The 20,372-nt window shown below is 37.1% G+C and overlaps 1 protein-coding gene across 2 annotated transcripts in view; it reads right to left on the reverse strand.

Annotated features, from left to right (window-relative positions):
- Positions 1 to 20,372, reverse strand: part of LOC148063416 (low-density lipoprotein receptor-related protein 8-like) — an 82,569-nt gene that overhangs the window by 19,683 nt on the left and 42,514 nt on the right. For both annotated transcript variants that reach the window (XM_087810391.1, XM_087810390.1), the window contains exons 4-7: positions 16,760 to 16,888; positions 7,734 to 8,123; positions 4,969 to 5,091; positions 3,515 to 3,637 (exon numbers count right to left, since the gene is read on the reverse strand). In XM_087810391.1, the coding sequence (XP_087666517.1) occupies positions 3,515 to 3,637; positions 4,969 to 5,091; positions 7,734 to 8,123; positions 16,760 to 16,888 (765 nt within the window). The remainder of the gene's footprint in view (positions 1 to 3,514; positions 3,638 to 4,968; positions 5,092 to 7,733; positions 8,124 to 16,759; positions 16,889 to 20,372) is intronic.

The following is a 20,372-nucleotide window of genomic DNA, read 5'->3' on the forward strand; positions in this document are numbered from 1 at the left end:
GCGGGGGATTAACGGATGGGATTCAAGCAGAATGTGTCGATCACCTTCCTCTCTGATGTGATCAGAATCCAACTGGAAACAAGCAGCTTTCATCGTGTAATTCAGATCTGAGAGGGATTTGAAGCCGAGCTCGACAGAACGATATTTTATTTAATTTCTGTTAAATCAGTAAGTACTGTCAAAAAGATGTTTTATTTTGTATCAAGCTTGTATTTTTCTCTGATGTAACATTGGACTGAGACTTTTGAAACATCCCCACTGTTTTCTTTTTAAGTTTATTCGAAGACGAATCTGTAAATCAATGAGAATAAGTGAAATACAAACTCTACATGGGATCATCTTGTTGCATAGAAACCAGTAGGGCTCCTGCTGATTCAGCGTTTTTCCTTTGCTCGTTGTGCTCGTTTATTCTTGCTGTTTTTGCCCACCACAACTTTAAGGCTTCTCTGTGAAAATAATGGCTACATTTAAACGGTTTCTGTGCCTTCACTTTTTTAACCTGAATGTGTTTAACAGTCAAATTATACCACAATCTGACCTGCTCTAGTAGAAGAACTCACATTTCTCCGATCCTTAAAACTCTTCACTGGCTGCCAATTAATTTCAGGATCAACTTTAAAATTCTGGTTCTTACTTTCAGAGCTATTCATGGTCAGACTCATCCTTACATCAGTGATCTGATCCAGCCTTACACCCCAGCTCGGGCTCTGAGGTCTGTGGATCAGAGTCTACTGATGGTTTCGTGCACCTGCTTCAGGACCAGGCTGTTGCTCTGCGCTTGATGAAGTCTACTGACTCCTTGTTGCAGCAGAATACCAGACGGGGATGGATAAAATGAAATTGAAGGATTATTCTGTCTTCTAATAAGAATTTAATTATTGTCTTTCAATCAGGAGAGAGGAGTGGACATTTTTAAAGCGTGTTGGGTGAAAAGATAAATTATATGTTATTTATTTTAAAATCAATAAGAAAAAAAAGTCATCGATTGATATACACTGTATTACAAAAAAAAGAGAAATCGCAATGCAAGTTAAAAAAAAACCCCATTGAAATCTTCTTTAGACCTTATCAAGACATTTTAAACCTTTGGCACTTGGGACTGGAATAACAACTTCAAATGATGCAATGCATTCTGGGACATGTAGTAAGGGATAGCTGTCCAACCGAACTGGTACTTCTAAACCAGTGCTTAAAAAAGGGTAAACGGGCAAATTTTGTCTAAAATGAAGGCCATATTTATTGAATTTAGACAAAGCAAAGCTTAGATGTTTTTATTATAACAAATGTTGCGTTAAATTGTGTTATTATTTTATAAGAATGTGTTCTCTGTGAGGAGCTTAACGGTCGAATGGAAAGAAAATGGTTGCTTTGAATCCTTTAATATGATTCTATATTTAAAATCTGCTCAATGGCTTTGGTAAATTATTTCATTAGGATTACTTTAACTAAAATGAGGATTTTTAATCACTTCTGTTAGCAATGAGTTTAACGATCAGAAATCATCAGAACATGAAGAACGAGTGAGTAGTTGCAGGGAGTTTATAATAATAAAATCCATCATGATTAAAGTCATTAGAGTGAGAGAATTAATCTTCACTTTTTTCATAGAACATATGTTTAGGGTTAACAGTTTCTTCTCAGTTTAAAAGACAAAAAAACATCCAAACCTGGATGATGCGTTTCATTGAGATGCACTAAAGCATCCAGGAAAATAAATCTTGAGAAAAGAGATTTCAGTTCAATATGAAATACATTTAGGACAGAGAACAAATTGTTATTTTATACTGTTAAAAAGATTAAACTTTCAGACGCGTATATCATTCGCAACCGTTTGTTTTTTCTTTCCAATAAAATATCTCTCAATAAATCCTGGAACATTAGCCAGACAAGAAAACAAAGAAAGAAGAAAAACTAATCTTCCCTTTAATTTAATTCTCCTTCTCTCGCGACACAATGAAACTGTCATTTGACACAAAAAATGTAGTTCCGATAAAAAATAACATTTTAAAAAGTTTGTCTTAGTGATTTACTGACAATATGACCCTAACACTGTGCAAAACTTAATCTGCAGACAGAAAGTGAAATAAAAAGTTTCATGGGTTAATAGAAAAAGGATTGAATTTTAATGCAGATGTATTAGTTCCTCTCCTTCTGTCGGATGATGATGAAAATGTAATGAAAACAGAAATAGATTCACCCGAGGTCACGAGATGACCGATTCGTCGCAATTTGCGCTTATTTACCAGGACTAAAAGTGAGTCAGACAATTCTGTCCGAAGGCAATATCTTCCGTGAGCCAGCTGAGTCAGACTAGAGCCGTCTGCCAGCATTAACTTCTGTAATTTAGCTGGACGCGTGACAACACGCCGCCAATCATGGAGGCAAACTTGACAGTTGTGAATCTTCTGCACACAGACGTGTTTGACGCCTCACATCTCAGGACGGCAACTGACTTCTGTTGCATAATCATACGTTTTTTACATTTACTTACATACTCACATACTTTAAATAACTTTATTTTGTGGGTGTGTGTGCATGTGTGTGTGTGTAAGACACTGATAACCACATTTGAAACAGAAGAAAAAAGCTGAATTGAAGAGTTTTTCTATTTCCTCTCACTTCCCTAAAAATGTATAAAACACTCAATTTTGTCAAATTAACAACTGATCCTGTGAGCTTTTACTTCTGGTTGATATTTATTAGTACAAAGGAGGCTTTATTTGTAACACGGACTGCTTCTAATTTAAATCTGCATCAAAAGGCTGGGAGTGCGCGCAGTAATTAATGGGAGGGAGAGGCATTTAGTTGTGGCAAACACGATTATGCTTCCATGGAAAGCTCATTTACAATATGAGCAGTGGTTTTTAAACATTGTTCAGTTATTCTTGATTCAATAAACACAGCATCAATCGTGTATTTGGGCCACTGCTAGTTAAGATAAAGTAAATATTGTGTTTCATGGAAGGCATTAGTAAATAATATCATCTTTAATTGAAAAATACACATGTTTTTTTTATATTAACCAAATTTCAGTTATAATATTTAAGATTTTTTCATGCAATAACAGCCTTTTTCATCTTCACTTTTAGCCATTTTTATTTATTATATGCTATTTTAATACAATCACTAACTAAAAACTTAAAATATGATGATTTAATTTATAAAGATGTTATCTTGTTATTTAAGTTATAAACTACAACTCTTCAACAAGGTTATCATACTAACCTGGGATAAAATCATGAAAAAGAAAAGCATTGAACGAAGTACGAAATCAAATAATAATGTTAATTGTTATGCGAGTACCCATTGACACCCCATAATAACCCCATATAGACACATGACCAAATACATCTAATAACGATGAGTTTGAAAAGGAGGAAACCCCACACAAGCATTGAAACACGAAAAAAAAACCCACACAGGTTTATACCTCAAGCTGAAATCCGACCAACAACCTTCTGACCGAAGCACTCAGTTCTTAGAATTCCATCAAAATTAAGAAAACGCTTCCTACCACACTCTTTCTTGGGCTCGTCCGATCGGTCCTTGCAGTCTTTGATGGAGTCGCAGACTTTGGAGCTGTCGATACATTCTCCATTCTTGCACAGGAACTTGAGCGGACCCTCACATCTGGTGGCTTAAACAATAACAAGAAGGGTAACGTGTCTATACAAATACATTTCAAATGAAACTATAATAATGAACCGTCTATGACTCATAGAAGATCATTTGAGAGACATGTCTCTAGTACAATACTGCAAAAATGGACCAAAAACTGTTTCCTTCAACTGAGAAAAATCTCTAAATTTGGGAAAATCGTGTCACAACACGATCTGGATCTTATAATCCATTTGTTTGTGTCTTTTCATGTGGACTATCGTATTTTCGAGTCTAAAGAAGAAGGAGCGGTCTCACCTGCAGTTTATACAAAACTCTTACCCGCTCTAGTAGAAGAACTCACATTTCCCTGTTCCTTAAAACTCTTCACTGGCTGCCAGTTTCTTTCAGGATCAACTTTAAAATTCTGGTTCTTACTTTCAGATCTATTCATGGTCAGGCTCCTCCTTACATCAGTGATCTGATCCAGCCTTACACCCCAGCTCGGGCTCTGAGGTCTGTGGATCAGAATCTACTGATGGTTCCTGAACATGCTTCCGGACCAGAGGAGAGAAATCTTTAGAGACTGTTGCTCCTAAGCTTTAGAACGATCTTCCTCTCTCTCTTTGTGTTTGATGATCTACTGACTGTTTCCTTATGTGTGATATTTGTGCGGCTCGGGGGCCTAATCTGACCCCTAATTGTGTCTATGCGGTCCTAAAGAGTTCTACCCTAATGTAAACTATTTTTCTGTGCTTGTTTTTAATATTCTTTGCTAGTTCAATTCAAAATAAAACATTGACAGTTCTTAGACTTGTTATAAATACCTGTAATATATTTTAACATGATTAGATCTTGTTTTTACTTTCACAGTTTTTGAACAACATTCAGTTTTTTTTGTTCTCTACCATCTTAATCTTATTCTTATATTCTTAAATTGATATGAAGGGCTGTCAGGCTATAGCTAAGAATAGAGCAAGAAGACTCACTATAATATGATTGGAAACTCAAAAAGAACAAAATAAATATTGTAAAAATAATGAATTGTATTTTGATCGTATATTTTTTCAGTTTGTATATACAGCATATTTAAAAATACTTAATTAAACAAAATGGGCGCAACATTTTTTAAATTCCCTTTCAGGTTGTTTTGACAGAAAAGAAATACTGAAAAAAAGACAATTTAAAGGAAAGAAAAAAGAGAAAATGAGGTTGTAAAAAAAGATACACCAATAGTTGGAATAAAGAAGGAAATGTTTCCTAGTTCTGTGATCACTGCATCTTAATAATATTTATACAATAGATGAATAAAATGGAAAATAAAAAACAGAGCAAAACAAGAATTAAATTAAGAAAAAAAAATCAAATTACCGTTGACGCAACCGGACTCATCGCTGTGATCCACACAATCGTGGATCTTGTTGCACTGTTTGGTTCCGTGGATGCAGGAACCGTCGCCGCACTGGAACTCATCGGGACGACACGTCAACAGAGCTGCAGGCGACAGAACAAACATTCATCATCCGTGCGATCTACAGTCGGCTTCTAGAGAACTTTCTCAGGGATATACCGAAGCAAAAAAAGCAACAACTTCTGTAATCTTCTCCTGAGCTGCCGCAGGATCACGGACAGTTAACCAGCGGCTGCATGATAAATGATTTCCAATATAAGGCTGGAAAGATGGATCCGGCATGACGCTCCACCAAATTTCATTAAATCCTCAAGCGTGGAAAAGCATTTCATCAACAGCCCACAGCGCTCGTATAATTCCACTCTACAACCTCCATAAAAACAGGATGGTCAAGGGGGGGCTGATAAAGAGTGACCACCAGAAGGGTTGGACTCCGGGGGGCTTATTGTGAAAATGTCTAGAATTGTACTTCCAGCGATCTGATTAGCGACAGTGGGATGTTGGCGAGAAGAAGTTTATGTCTCAAATTTATGGATTCTTCTCACGGATGTGTTGGATTTAAGCCTATTGTGTGACAGAGATGAAATGGCTTTTTGATAAGATTCCATTAAAGTGGATGTAAAACCGCGACCGGTCTCTTCCATTAGAATGCAAAATAAACATCAATCTCGTCTAAGTGGCGCTTATACGGCGCGACAATATACTGTCGAAGGTGGGTGTGTTGTTATGATGAAGTGCCGCACTGTGAGGCACTTTTCTCTCGCTCATCCTCACAGAAAAAAACTGATCTTCATGCGTCACCAAAAACACCCCCAAAAAAGGAATTGTACACCTTTTAATGTACACATTTCATTGTGTTGTCTTTACTTATTGATTAAAAAACACGGGTTCGCTTTAAGACTCAAACCTTATGATGAATTTGCTGACCCTGAACGTCTGCTTGGTTAAATAACTTTATAATTAGAAATAGTCTCTAGATGTGTTATGGCTCAGCTTACATACCACAGAGAGATGATTTCTGAAACTAAAGAACCTAATGACATAAACATTGTCACAAATCACATTTATCTTTCAAAGGATTCTACATATTTCAAACGTGTACCATCAACATTTTTAACAAGACCTTGACAATTGCGCCCAGGGGCCTCATCAGACTGTGTTTATGCAGCCCTACAGAGCTCTGCCATCATTTATAATTTATTTTCTTTACTTTGTTTTGACGTTCATTGCTAGATCAATTCAAATTAACATTAGCAGTTCTTAGAATTCTAATAGACAGTAGTATAATATACATCTCTTTTATCCTGTTGTCTTTTTTTTGTTGCTCATTTACGCAAGTAATTTTTTTAGGTTCTTCATTTATATGAAGCAAATTTTTCTTCTAGTCACAAGACGCAGTAAGTCTCTCATCATGACGATGTTTTGAACTTATTACTTTATAAAGTTCGTCTGATATCTCAGAGAAAGAGATGTTACAAGAGTGAAGTCCACTATGATGTAAAAACGGTCTTCACTCCACCTCCAGCAAACTGTAATCACGCCCCGCTTTGTCTATACGAGTTCCTTGGATGTGGAGACTTCCAGGATGGATGATGTGCGGTGACAGACCAATCACAGCAGAGTGGGCGTGGTTAGAGTAAACAAAATTGCATTTATTAATTTATTTTTGAATACATTTTGTAAGAACAACATAGTGAAATAACTATGCGTAAAATATATTCGATTTTCTATATATAATATATGAATTTTTTTCTTCTTTTGTAAAGTAAAAATAATGTCTTAAAAATAAAGTTACATCTTGAAATGAAATGTTTGAAAAATGTAGTTTTAATTTGGCCACAAAAGGGCTTTGTGTGGCAGGTCTAGTGTAGAGAGTGGTCCCTTAAGTAGTGCAATTGTCCATCTCTATGTTGGATTATCGAAAAAGTGTGCTCATCTAGGAAGTGGATAAGGATTGTAAGAAATCCTTGTGGTTGTAAGGAAATGACAACTTTACTGTAATCAATCATCTAGATTTAACACACATTTCAAATAGTCACTTGATTGACTGATAATCTTTCATATTTAATTCATATTAAATAATCCTATTCTTGCATTGCATTCACTGGCTGCAACACAAGGCCGAGGTCAGAAACCCTCACACACACAGAAAGATTAAACAATCCCAGATTCCAAGAAGTCAGTGGGAACCTGTTTGAGAATTCACACTGAAAGACACAACAGTCCAGCAATTCGCTGGGAACCGATTCTCTGGAGAGGACAACAACTTTCAGTAAGTTTCCACTACGATGGACGGCCATCTTAGAATCAAGTGTTTACAGTTACTAACCAATTACTACATTCACAATTGACTAGAGGCGTTAACCTGAATATTCTACTATAAAGATCCACCATTTTGTCTGAACTTTGCGTTCTGGCATTCGAAGATGTCTGCGATAGATCTCTCTGCTTGCTAGCGCCCGTGTTCACGTAAGTTTGTCTCTGACTTTTGCACAATTCACTAAACAAGCATTTTTCTTAAACTCATCCATGTGTCTGTCCTTCATTCCACCACCACGTACGAGGCTGGGGAGGGGTCGGTTCATCGGAACACAAAATCCCAACATGGTCTTTAATCGAAAGCAGGGCCATTTTGAAGTTGCAGCAGGCTCAATTTGGCCCCATGACATAAAATTTGGACGCAAACATGAGCTGGAGAAGAGGTGAGCGAACATGAAAAACTCACGGCAGTCGGCCTCGTCGGACTTGTCCTTGCAGTCGGGGTCTCCGTCACACTTCCAGCTCAGCCTCACACACTCTCCGTTGGCACACCTGAACTCCTCTGCGGTGCAGTTGGCCCTCCGGTGACCAAAGCTCAACACCCCGTCGCCGCCGCAGCGCTCGGGCCCCTCGTCCGACCCGTCCTGGCAGTCGGGGTCCCCGTCGCAGCTCCACATGAGGGGCACGCACTCGCTGCTGTTGCAGCGGAACTGGTTGGGCCCGCAGGTCAGCGGGGTCGCGCACTTGAGCTCGTCGCTGCCGTCGCCGCAATCGTCGTCTCCGTCGCACACGTGCTCCGACGCCAAGCACTTCCTGTTGGCGCACAGGAACTCCCCCCGGGGGCAGGCTTTGGCGTCTGAGGGGGAGCGTGTGAAAGAAGAAACAAGCTTGTTAAGGAGACCAGAGAGGTTTATTTTTGATGCAAGTAGAGACTCAGAGGTTTAATTATCTCTGAGTGAAGGAAGTTAGAGTTTGTTAAGTAAAGTGACGTCTGCGCTCCTCTTTTATAACTTTTTATAAACTTGAGAATCTTGCAGACAATTAAATGTCAAGTATAATATGTGTCAAGTTTAAATTTAATGGGATTACATAAGTATGACGTGGTTAAATTTCATCATATAACAGTGTTTCTGTAACATTAAAGTGATGATGAGAGAAATCCTTTTGTCGAGAAAAAAAAAAAGCATAAACATCCTCATGCGCGTCCCAGTTACAATCCTTCGTAATGAAGCCATATGTTGACTCCACACAGCGTTCAGGGTTCTAACATGGTCGCACACATGTGAAAAGTAACAACACGAGTCATGGATGCAAGACGATAAAGATCTTCATGAATAATTCACAAACTACATTGTGTCTTTTAACTTAAAAAGGAGTTCATAAATAAGTACATTTACTTGTCATGTGCATTATTGCTCATGGGAATTTAATACTGAATGTACATTTCTGGCCTAGTTTGTACTTTAAGACCTACTTTTAGTATCAATAATACATATCAATTGCTTCAGAGAACTCTATATTTTGAGCATATACTAGTGCCGTTGCCGATGTGATATCTTGAAAACTGTCATCCACATCATTCAGTTTTGCCAATGATGTGATGCGTTGCCAGCGGCAACCGGCATTTGAAGGAAAGCTAAGAGTTGTATTTCAAGGGATGTCAGGGGTAGAGGAAGCAGTAGCTGTTATGCCGACTGTGTGTCACAGCTGACCTTTACTGACAGCCGCGGCGGAAGAAACAAGAATTTGGGGATATCACTAAGAAGGGATGAGCTAGAAACATAAACATGGCGCTGATATGGAAACTAATGTCAGAGCTAAACATCACTGAAAGACATTGATATTCTGTATCAAACAACTGTCACAAGGTCAGCTGTGGCTTATCTTTACCATTAATATCACATGTGCATATTTACGAAAAAGGGCTTATAAAATATTTTTGCGTTGAAAAGGTGACTTTTTGAAGTGTTTGAAGCATGATTCAATGTCATTGTAAACTTAAAATTATTTTCGTCATTAACCAAGAACAATATCCTCATGTCCGTAAATTAAATTTTATATTATATCATTTTAATATCAAAAATAAAACACTTGAACCAATAGATACATTTGCTTTTACACATTTAAGAATTATTAATAATATAGATTTTATTTAAAACAGAGATGTTTACCCATCCCACAGTTGCTGTTGTTTTGGATCTTAGGCAGACACTCCGACATCAAAGACATCAGGTGACATCACTCAAACCGGTGCAGGAGCCAAGATCTGAAGCAACTCGTGACAGTTATTTTTTCCCAACTGAAACGTGACGGGAATTAAACAGAATGCTATACTTGCTAGCTTAGCGGGTCAATATCAGTGCTAGCCACATGCATCCTGAGGTACAATTTACCACCTCGTAACAAATTGAATCTGAATTTGTGTATTTTGAAGATTAGAATCTAAATCTTGTAAATATCTAATTAAATAACAAGGCTTTCATTTCTAATATCAAATTGAAGACATTTTGATGGGAGGAAAACATTACATTTTTCAAAGAAATGTATGTTTTATATTTATAAAATTGCTTGAATATCAAAGGGATTTTTGTACTCACCCTCATGTTGAATAAGGGTTTGGATTTTCAGTTATCTGTTCCTTTTTAGTTATACAAGAAAAAATGTATGTTCATTTTAATGTAGCAACTGACAGTTTTATTCATCTTCATCTTCGTCCAAAAATACACTTAAAAACATCCATAGATCTCCATACTGCTCGTCTGTAATTTCCCTCAAGAGGGATTGTTCCGGAAAAACTTAAATAGTTCTTTATTTTAAGCTTCTTTGTAGCAGAAGTTTAAAGGCCAACATGCTACACAGACAGGAAGAACTCTGGGTAAATATCACGAGCTCTACCATTTACACTTTTTGGATGTTTTTTATTGGATGCAGATGAAGACAAATTAGCTTCAGTCGCTACATTAAAATGAACAAACATTTTTGTCTAAAGCTCTAAAAAGAAACAGATTACTCTGAAAAAAATCCCAACTCTTAGTCGACATGAGGGTGAGTAGAACATTTTGAGTGAACTTTCACTTTAAGATTTATGTGTCTAACACAATGTGCTGATTATGGTAGAGCAGGATTTGGAGAACGAGACAAATTTTATAATTATATCAACTCAAGAGCCACATAGATCAGGCCATCATCACCAAAAAGGAAGAGCCTGACTAGTCCTGGGGAAGTAAATGTATTGTGAAGTTCTGTGAGTTAGTCTATTCAGTTGCAAATGAACATCCAAATGAAACGATATGGAAGCATACAGAGAAGTTCATTAAATACAAATCACAAGTGACGGCTGTTTTTCTCCCTCCAGCCAACTCGCCCGGTGAGGAGATACAAATTAACCTCTGCATCACCGAGAGGTTGGAACGCCTCTTTTTCCTCACAAATTAATTGACAAATTATGCTGAGTGGTAAATTCGCTCGCTGGTGAAGGATGGAATACATTATTTAAAAGCTGCAAATGGCAAGGAAGAAGGTTCTGTGCTCAGTCAATCCCCGACTGACATTTTGAAAAGTTCTTTGAATATCACTTGAGAATTGTGTGTCTTGGAAAAAACATTCAGACACAAGATTCCCTTTGAACTTGGTTTGTGTTTCGAGGATTTGAAATGAGCTTTATCCTTTTGTTTACTTTATTAGTTTTAATAAAGTTTGGATGTGGGCTGATTTGTAGTCTGCAGGTTTTTTTCTTTATGATATAACAAACATTTTGATCAAATTGGAAGACAAGTAATATATAGTTATAGGAAATCTCAGCGAATGAAAGGTTATGAGAGAGGAGTCCATGACGTGATAACGGCAACGAGTCCCTTGGAGATGGAGACTTCAAGGATTGATGACGGGCAGTGACAAAGCTACATGTTTGACCAATCACTGAAAAGTGGGCGTGGTTTTGGTAAAAAAAAATTGTTATTGACACTGAATAAAAATAGTTAAAGAACTATGGAAAATATATAGACGTTTTTATTTAATTGTATATATTTAAGGTTTTTTATTAGATTTCCATTCTACTGGTTTTGACAGTCACAAATATCAATTAAAGTGAAGAAAAAATTAAGAGAAAATTAAGGAAAGCGTTAAATTTTGAGTCAAAATAAAACATAAACATAAAGGTGCCTTTGTTCGGACTACTAGAAATATCAGAAAAGAAATAGATTTTAAAGATTTAATTTAAAATAGGATATCTAGACATCTTCCATCTGTTCTTGATAGTAACCAAAATTCCTTAAATTGTTACATCAATAGCTATGACGGTGCGCTCACAAAATAAGTGCTTTTAGGCAAGTCCTGTTTTCTTTTCTGGCTCAGATAACACACAAAAGAGTACTTTGTTGCATAACATTGTTTGAAGAAAACAGGAGTGTTCTAATCCTTGTAATGAATGTAGTTTAGCAAATACCAGGGGTCCCAAAATCTTGACTCCTAATGGCCTAAACGGTGGCAGACACATCTATCCAAACCAAGTCGATCTGGACGCCATAGGAACTCCCTCTTGGAATAATGTGCGATGCATTTTTGAAAACACTGTATAATTCACCCACGATGGTCACGTTCTCATCTGCATCAAAGCATCAACGTTAGCCAGTGAGCTAACAAGCCAAAACCAAACAAAAAACAACAACATATAGAATCCTAAACAAGAGTCCAATGGAGAGGTGTGTTAATAACTTACTGTTTTCTTTCTGTACATTTTTTATTAAAATACAAGCTCTATGTTTGGAAAAGCAACCAATTTTAGTTTTAAGAGCTTGTCAGTGACCTTTGGATCATGACCTATGAATTGGCCGAATGATCGAATACCCAATCGTGTCACTATACATAAAAAACTAATTAAACTTTCTCTCTCATCTATCTTGAGCTCCCCTTTAACTCCCCTGTTATGAAAGTCTCTGGTAATTAATGTCCTTTTCCAGTCCAACCTGCTGAACTCTCGCCTCATGCGGCATGCAAACCTTCATTAGCACACGCGTGTTCACAAGGCAGGGTCGGTCGTGAATGATTGCGTGACAGAGACACACGTGTATTACATCAATCACAAGTCTATCCAGCAGGTTTAGTACATGGTATTCAAATAATACAGGCATGTTAAAGCGATTTTCTTGTTGAAAATGCCAGTATTACACATGTTGCGTTGTTATTTTATCAACCCTTTAACATGAAACTCATCCAATATTCATCCAAAAGAACTCCTTATTGCACATTTTAATTTCCACCATCCACTGAGAAGCATTTGCAACGACTCGTCTGCCACAAAAAGTCTAACAGGCGGGATGGAAACGAACGGGCTGCCCACATGTCGCACAAAGAGGAGATTAACTCTGCAACATCAACAAAGACTTTAGAATGAAAAAAAGGATTAGCACGGCTAGACTGGCCCTCAATGCAGTGAAAAGACATCTAAGCTCTGGAGGTAGGAGGTCGATGGAATCGCTGGAGACAAGTTTAGCGGTTAGGACTTATTTTGCGACCGATCGGTAATGTGGTGGATTTGGTGTGTAGCGTAAGGAATTTGCTGCGGTATCTACGCAACCTAGGTTTACTTTGTGAACTAGTGCGGATACGTTGAAACCCTTCCTCGTATCAACACCCCATAACGCAATGACCATTTGTTTCTTAAAAATTAGGACCAATCTGCAAAAACTGATAAAAAAATATTGAAAGTCCTGGTCTCGGGAGCCGAAAAAAAAAGCCTCAGAACATAACATGATCACAAGTTTGTTGCGTTAATCAATATCTATGACCAGTTTAGTACAAGATGGACAGATTTGAGAAAAAATATTTTAAATTGGCGTTTCTACAAAATTTCTAAAGTTCATTTATCAGGTCTTTTCTAAGTAACATGTATTATGTTAAAAACGTCTTAGAGAGTTTTTGGTAAATTATTTCCTCTGAAAAAGAAATACTTATTTTTAATGCTGAGAAGATGAAACTTGTGATCAAAGTAATAATATGTAAACCTAATAATACAAATATGTAGATAAAGTATAAATCAATGATAAAACAAATTAAATGTAACAAAATTTTCCATTCCAAGAAAAAACACCACCTTTTTTTGGGGAACAAAAATGCATTACTTAATTCAGAGGTATTTAACAATTAAGTGGCCGGAATCTTTTAGCTGTCACTGTCACAGGCTGAACATAAAGTATAATACCAAACTACTTTTACATTCTAGGGGGTTCCATCTAGTTACATTTTTTCCTGCCCTTATTCTCCTTCCCTGAACACCTATACAATAATATCCATAGACATAAGTATTCTCATATTAAGTAAGTAAGTAAGTAAGTAATTTTTATTTATATAGCGCTATTCCAGACCAGGGTCACAAAGCGCTTAAACAATCAAAACAATATTCAATAAAGTTTATACTTTAAAGGTAAAGTTAAAACTGATAACACAACAGGAGTTCCAGAAAATCAAGGTAAAGCCTGAACAAATAAAAATGTCTTAAGAAGGAGTCAGTAGATCATCAAACACAGAGAGAGAGGAAGATCGTTCCAAAGCTTAGGAGCAACAGTCTGGAAGGATTTCTCTCCTCTGGTCCAGAAGCGTGTGCGAGGAACCATCAGTAGATTCTGATCCACAGACCTTAGAGCCCGAGCTGGGGTGTAAGGCTGGATCAGATCACTGATGTAAGGAGGAGCCTGACCATGAATAGATCTGAAAGTAAGAACCAGAATTTTAAAGTTGATCCTGAAAGAAACTGGAAGCCAGTGTAGAGTTTTAAGGATCGGAGAAATGTGAGTTCTTCTACTAGAGCGGGTCAGAATTCTGAAGAGTTCTGAATCAACTGCAGGCGAGACAGATACTTCTTGTTAAGACATGAAAATAGACTGTTGCAATAGTCCAGGCGAGAAGACACAAATGTCTCTGTCCTTATCTTGAACCCTGGCATCTTTACAGGTCACACCATCAACGCTAATCTACTTTAACCTGGAGCCAACCAACTGTTGGCCACATAAAATAACTTGGTGGGTCGGATTTAAGCCTTATGTTTGAAAAAGACAATCATTTGTGATGGAATGCTAGCTATAATTTCACATTTAAACTAAAAAGGAGGAAAGTCTGGGCCTCCTTTCTGAAGCTGCTGCCCCTGCGACCTGACCCCAGATGAAGAGGGAGAAGACGAGACAAAAACTATTAGACATTCATGCTTCGCTCTCACCCACGAGAAAAGGAGAACTATGAATCTTGTACTTTCCTCTCATGGCTAAATCACTAAATTGTGATGTCATAAAACAACCTCTTAAACCATGACAGTGCATTAATCAATAGTGATTAATATTAATATGATTCAATAAAATCAAACAAACGCCTCCTCCACGTGATGAACACCACACCCCGACAGCTCTTTTAATTCAATCAAATCTTCCTGACGTGAGGAGGCGAGCGCGACAAAGAGAGAAAGTGAGAAGCCGATTCTCCACGGCGCCTCAGAAGTAGGCCAGCCATGGTCCCTGCAGGGTGGGAGAGGTGGGGGAGGCTGATGATGGAGCTCCCGTTTCATTGGCTACATGGGTGGTGATGTCACCTGTAATAGGCTTCACGTCCCTGCAGAGTCAAGGTGTGAAATATAAAGCCAGCCAAAGCCCCCCAAAACTCACAGCATCTAAGATCTGGCATGGAATATGATTTTACATCAAAGAGAGCTTTTGTTGCAGATCTGGCTTGAACACAAGTCAAATCCTTTTAATTAAAAATGCTGCTCCCTACTGTGCTTTAAAGTCAAGAGCTGTGTTGGGCTAAGAAAGGATGAATGATGTGAAATAGAGAACTGAAGAAATGTGTTTATTCACAAGAGGGTTTTTTTGAATTAATGTCATATCTGACCTCATTTATTCTTACACATGACATAATATCTCAACAGATATACCTCCCACCGCTCCAACTACAAGTTCCAGAATGCACTGCAACAGTGTGAATTTCAGTTGGTCCTTTCTTTCAAACCTCATTGATATAAACATGTGGTCTTTTCCCTCATGGTACTTAAATACAATGTTTATGTGTGGAAATAAGCAGACTTTTTTTAAATATATGAAAAATTTACTTTCTTAATATACGAGAAAAATGATTAATTTATGTATTTCCATACACATTACCAGCCGTATTTACTCCCTGTTAGTGCCTGAGAGATGTTTACAACCATATGGTATCCCACGAGTAACTTAATGAGGACATGTTTCCACATGTTAGCACACTTATTTTCTAATCATGACTGCCTTGGGATTCCAAACAGAAGCAAAGAGAAGGATTAAATATATACACAAATTGAATAGTAATTTATAGGTTTGATGTGGAAAAAAAACATTATTGAATCAGTTGTCAATACTAGCAAGTTCTTCTTTACTGTTAGAGTGGATCTCACTCAATTCTAAAAGACACATTTTCTTATCTAACATCTGTCCGCACAAGGTTTTTATCTGGTTTATTTCTTATTTCTGTTGGAATTGCAAGGATGAAAAGGGTATTATAACTAGGTTTAACATTTATGTACAGCATTTTATTGGGATTCTTTTACCTTCAACATATTATCGATATATTAGCTGCGTCCGATTTTTGAGTTATTGTGTGAGATGTTTTAAGTTAACCTTTGAGAATATCAAAATATACTTTTATTGTGAGACATTGTGATATTATCGCATTTTTCCCCAGGTATTGTGATGCATATCATACTGTGAGGTTGTTTTGTTTTGTATAAAAGTTGGTGTCAGGTTAGGAATCTGAATTGATGCTTCTACTTAAACAAAGAATAGAAATCAGATCTGGTTTAAAGTCAAAAGTTTTACTTGTACAAGTGAGAAAGAAGTACAGAGAGTTTATAAGTCTGGCTGAACTCTTTCTGAAGCAAATAGCTGTTAGTTCGCTGTTATATCTCCGTTGCAGTTTCACAAGCCATTAATTATCTTACTCCAAAGTTTTCAACCAAGCACAGAATTAAATGAGCCATTATCGCTCAAGGTCGGGCTCAGTGTTTACTGATTCAAAGAGCATACCTGGCAAAAAGTCACCTTTACTCCCCACATTCCCACACAAACAGTGAGGAAAACATACAATCAGTGAGGGAATAATATTTCTAAAAAATGTGGTTAAGTAAATTTGATAAACATCCTTCTTCAACATCGACCTTTAACCATACGTTAGTCCAAGAAAAAAGCATCTTCGTTGTTTCATTTGTGAATTAATTTAGTAAACATAAAAAAAAGCTTTGATTCTTTATGAGATATTATGAGAATATTCTGGTTTATCTTCCAGAAGTTGGTAGCTGCTGTGGTTATTCCTGTCAGTATCTTTTCAATAAAGCGGTTATGTTGTTGCTAAATGTGGCCATTAGGTCAAATCCCAATATTGTGTTTTCTTTAAAAAGGACTGTGAGGTTTGAGGGACGACAAACTTGAACGAAAATTCATTCCGGTGCGCTACTTCAACCATGACCCGAGCCCGACTGACCTGCTGCACAGTCCTCCTCGTCGGCCCCGTTCTCACAGTCCTTCTCACCGTCGCATTTCCACGACAGCGACACACACTTGTTGGCGGATCCTCCACAGTCAAACTTCTCCGGGGGGCACGTCTGTTTGCCTGTGGGGTCGGGGGGGAACAAGATTATTGCGGTGACCGCTTTAAATATATATTTAAACCACCATCAGCTTTACAAGTAGATATCTAAAAATTGGGGGGAATACAAAGGAGAAAAAAAAGCTGGCAGAAAAACAAAAACAAGGAGCCGGACCCCTCCTCTTCTTCCTGCCAATCTGCTCTGGTTGGCAAACGAGTGGGTTTTGATCCAGATTATAGTAGCTTTATTATGGTGTTGTTAATTATACATCTTTGCTTATAGTGCAGCCTAAAGCCACCAGGAATCACAAGTCGGCACACAGAGAATCGTCCCCCACTGTGAGCTGATGTGATTTTCTCTACCACATCTGTATTTATCAAGTTTATCCCCACAGCCTTTAGAAATATAAACCACGGTGTCTTAATATGTCTTTAAGCAACAAAGCTAAACACAAAAAAATTATTACATTATATTTATTTTTATTATAACCATTATAATTTATTTGTAAAGTTACAATCAAACTAATCTGAAAGTCAGATGTGTATTCACTAAAGCAGCAGAAGGAGCGGAAAGACTTAAATATCTTAAATGTAAAAATGTAGCCGAACATTTTATAAGTGATTTTAACAAAGTCATGTTTATTTAATTGTCCCTAAACTAAAGAATTTAAGATAATTACAAAATGTATCATCAACTGTAGATTTAGAACAACAACAAAACACAATAAATGTATTCATAGTTATTGAAACGCTACTTGAGAGTCATTTTAAATTTGTTTGTGTTTGTATGCTTCAAGCAGGAAGTTGTGTTGCATTCCACAATAAGGTAACATCAATAGAAATAATCATAATAAAATGAGTATGAGGTAAATATGCTGTTGAGTAAAGAAGTATTTTCTTTTTGCTTCTTTTCAATCTCTAAAAACAGTTGACGATTGTGTACTTGTACCAGTAACATGCAAATAATTTTTTTTTTTTATTTATGATTCAACGTGATGTTTAATTCATAGATATACTTTTAAACAGAGCGAACAACAAGACGTGCGGTGAGGACGAGGAAGAGCGACGTTTATGTCATTTTCAGGATCCACACCACCAGTCTCCCACCACTAGGGGGCAGTGAAAAATTAATAGCAAGAACAACATTTATATAGATAGACATTCTGACTCAGAATGAGTATCTGTACTTTTCATTTAAGTGAACCACAAGTTGCGGTTCTCGCCGTATCACAACAGGTTTCGATTATGGTGAAAATTAAAAATTGTATAATTTATTGAATAATGTTTCAAGTATTCCACTTCTTTTTCTCACTTCAACAACAAAACAAGCTAAGTAGCTAAAGCCTCTCTGAAAGTTGCCTCCTTAACTGATATTATTCTTGTTATACTAAAATTTAATGATTTTAAAGTGCATGAAACAGAAATCGACCTCGAATGAGTCATTCTTGTTACAGAGTGCCGTGACTGTGTGAAAGAAATACAAATCTAGAAACAAGAAAGCTGAATGTTCTGCACCAAACTCGTTTTGCTCTCTGAGGTTGGATAAGGCATTAAACATTAATTGGACGATCAAACGCTGAGGGTTTAAACGCGCCGTGGAGGGAGAAAAGAAATCATAAATGTTCCGTAGGTCCCTTGACAGGATTTTTGGATCAAGGAAAAATTGAACAAATGGAGAGAAATGTAACTTTTCTAATTCAAATATAGGTGTCCGCCCCCCCGCCTCAGCACCAGATGATCACGGTCATTTCAAAAAGTGGAGTTCATTCTATTAACAAGGGACCAAGAAAGAGAACAGAGGGAGTGGAGAGAGATCAAAAGGACATTTTCTTTTTCTTGTCTTTTTGCACGTGTCAAGAGATGATAAATCAAGATGGCCGCTTTGTTTATGGTGGCATGTCTTTGCTGCCCTGATTTTCAGTGAGACAAAATGACAGACTTGAGCTACTGGTGTGGAGAGAGTCGGCGTCCCGGGAGAGACGGCGGGAGAAGTGCTGAAGCAGCAATATCCAGACTCCAGTATCGACAAGAATATAGAACACGGGACACTTAAATAAAATCTACAACAGCAGAATAACCGTTTATATATATATATACCTGCAGTGCCCAAGTTGTATACCTGCTATTTCATAAATTAATAAACATATACATAATGTTAAATGTGCACTTGTTCAGTAGAAGTATGTATTGGCAAAAATCTGACGAAACGATGATGCAGTATATTGCAACATTGTAGTAACAAGGATAAAATTGTAGTATTGCCCAAGTACCTGACAACACATGACTCACAACGAATTGTCTTAATTTGTTTAGAAACAAAAATGTTTTCAAACATCAGCTTTAAAAGCAGGAGTCAACTCTATCCTCTTGTCCTCAGTCGCCGGGATCTCAAAAGTTTTAAATGTTCCTTAAGGTGCAGAGAATGGACTGCTGCCATCTAGCGGCTAGCTGTGTTATTGCAACACAAAAATGAACAAACCCAGTGAATATTTGCATGTTAATTGTAAATAAAAAAAATTGAATATATTTAAACACTTTACTGAACTGTAAACCGTTATAGAACTATGGTAAAATAAATTAAATATGATTTTAAAATCCCCTTGAATATACAGTACCGTGAAAAAAAATATTGCGATATATTGCTGCGTCAATCATTTCTAACCCCCCTAGTTTAAAGTATTTTTATTTTATTAGTTTACATTATAGGTTTTATTATTTTATTTATTTCAAAATTGTTTTAGTTTCTTGTTTAACATGTGAACCTGCAACGTTCATGCTGTGAAAAGTGTTACTGTGCGCCCAATATATACGTACACATTTATTTTATTTTTAATTCTACTGGCAATTCCCTTTTAAGAGTGTATATTTTTGGACGGTGGAAGGAAATCTGAAATTATCGGAGTAAACCCATGCAAGCGGGGATGAAATGAAATCATATTTCATTTAAATATTAATGAGTGTATATATAATAAATAACTAAAAAAAGGCCCACAGTGAATAAACAGAATCGTTTCATGGAATAAACAAGGGCAAGTTAATGGAAACGAAAGAGGGGAAAAAAAAGGACTAAAAAAGCTATTCTGAGCGATAAATTATGAGTTGAAGACTGTGTGAAGGAAAAAGGATGAAGAGACCAACTGCTGCATGACCTTTACATCCTTATCTGAAAGAGAAATCAAAGTCATCCAAACAAGTGAAGGTGATAAGGAAGGAAGGAGGGCAGCTGGTGAGAGGAGAGGCTGCACATCATAGTGAGGCTGCAGCTGTTATAAGATGTTGGTAAAAGCAAGTTGCAACAAAACACAAGCTAATTATTTACCAGCCATTTCCATCACGACTGATAAGGATTCCGCCTCATCACAAGATCAGTTCATCACTATTCACAATCCCCCAGAGGCAGAATTCCTCCTAACAGCAGCAGTGCAGCTAATAGCTTTACTTTTTCTTTCATCATAGTGATTTGCCTCGTTATCGCTGACAGTTTTGGGCCCCGGCCGTCAGCGAGGGA

Source organism: Callionymus lyra, chromosome 16 (genome assembly GCF_982586985.1).
Source record: "Callionymus lyra chromosome 16, fCalLyr1.hap1.1, whole genome shotgun sequence".
Taxonomy (NCBI): domain Eukaryota; kingdom Metazoa; phylum Chordata; class Actinopteri; order Syngnathiformes; family Callionymidae; genus Callionymus; species Callionymus lyra.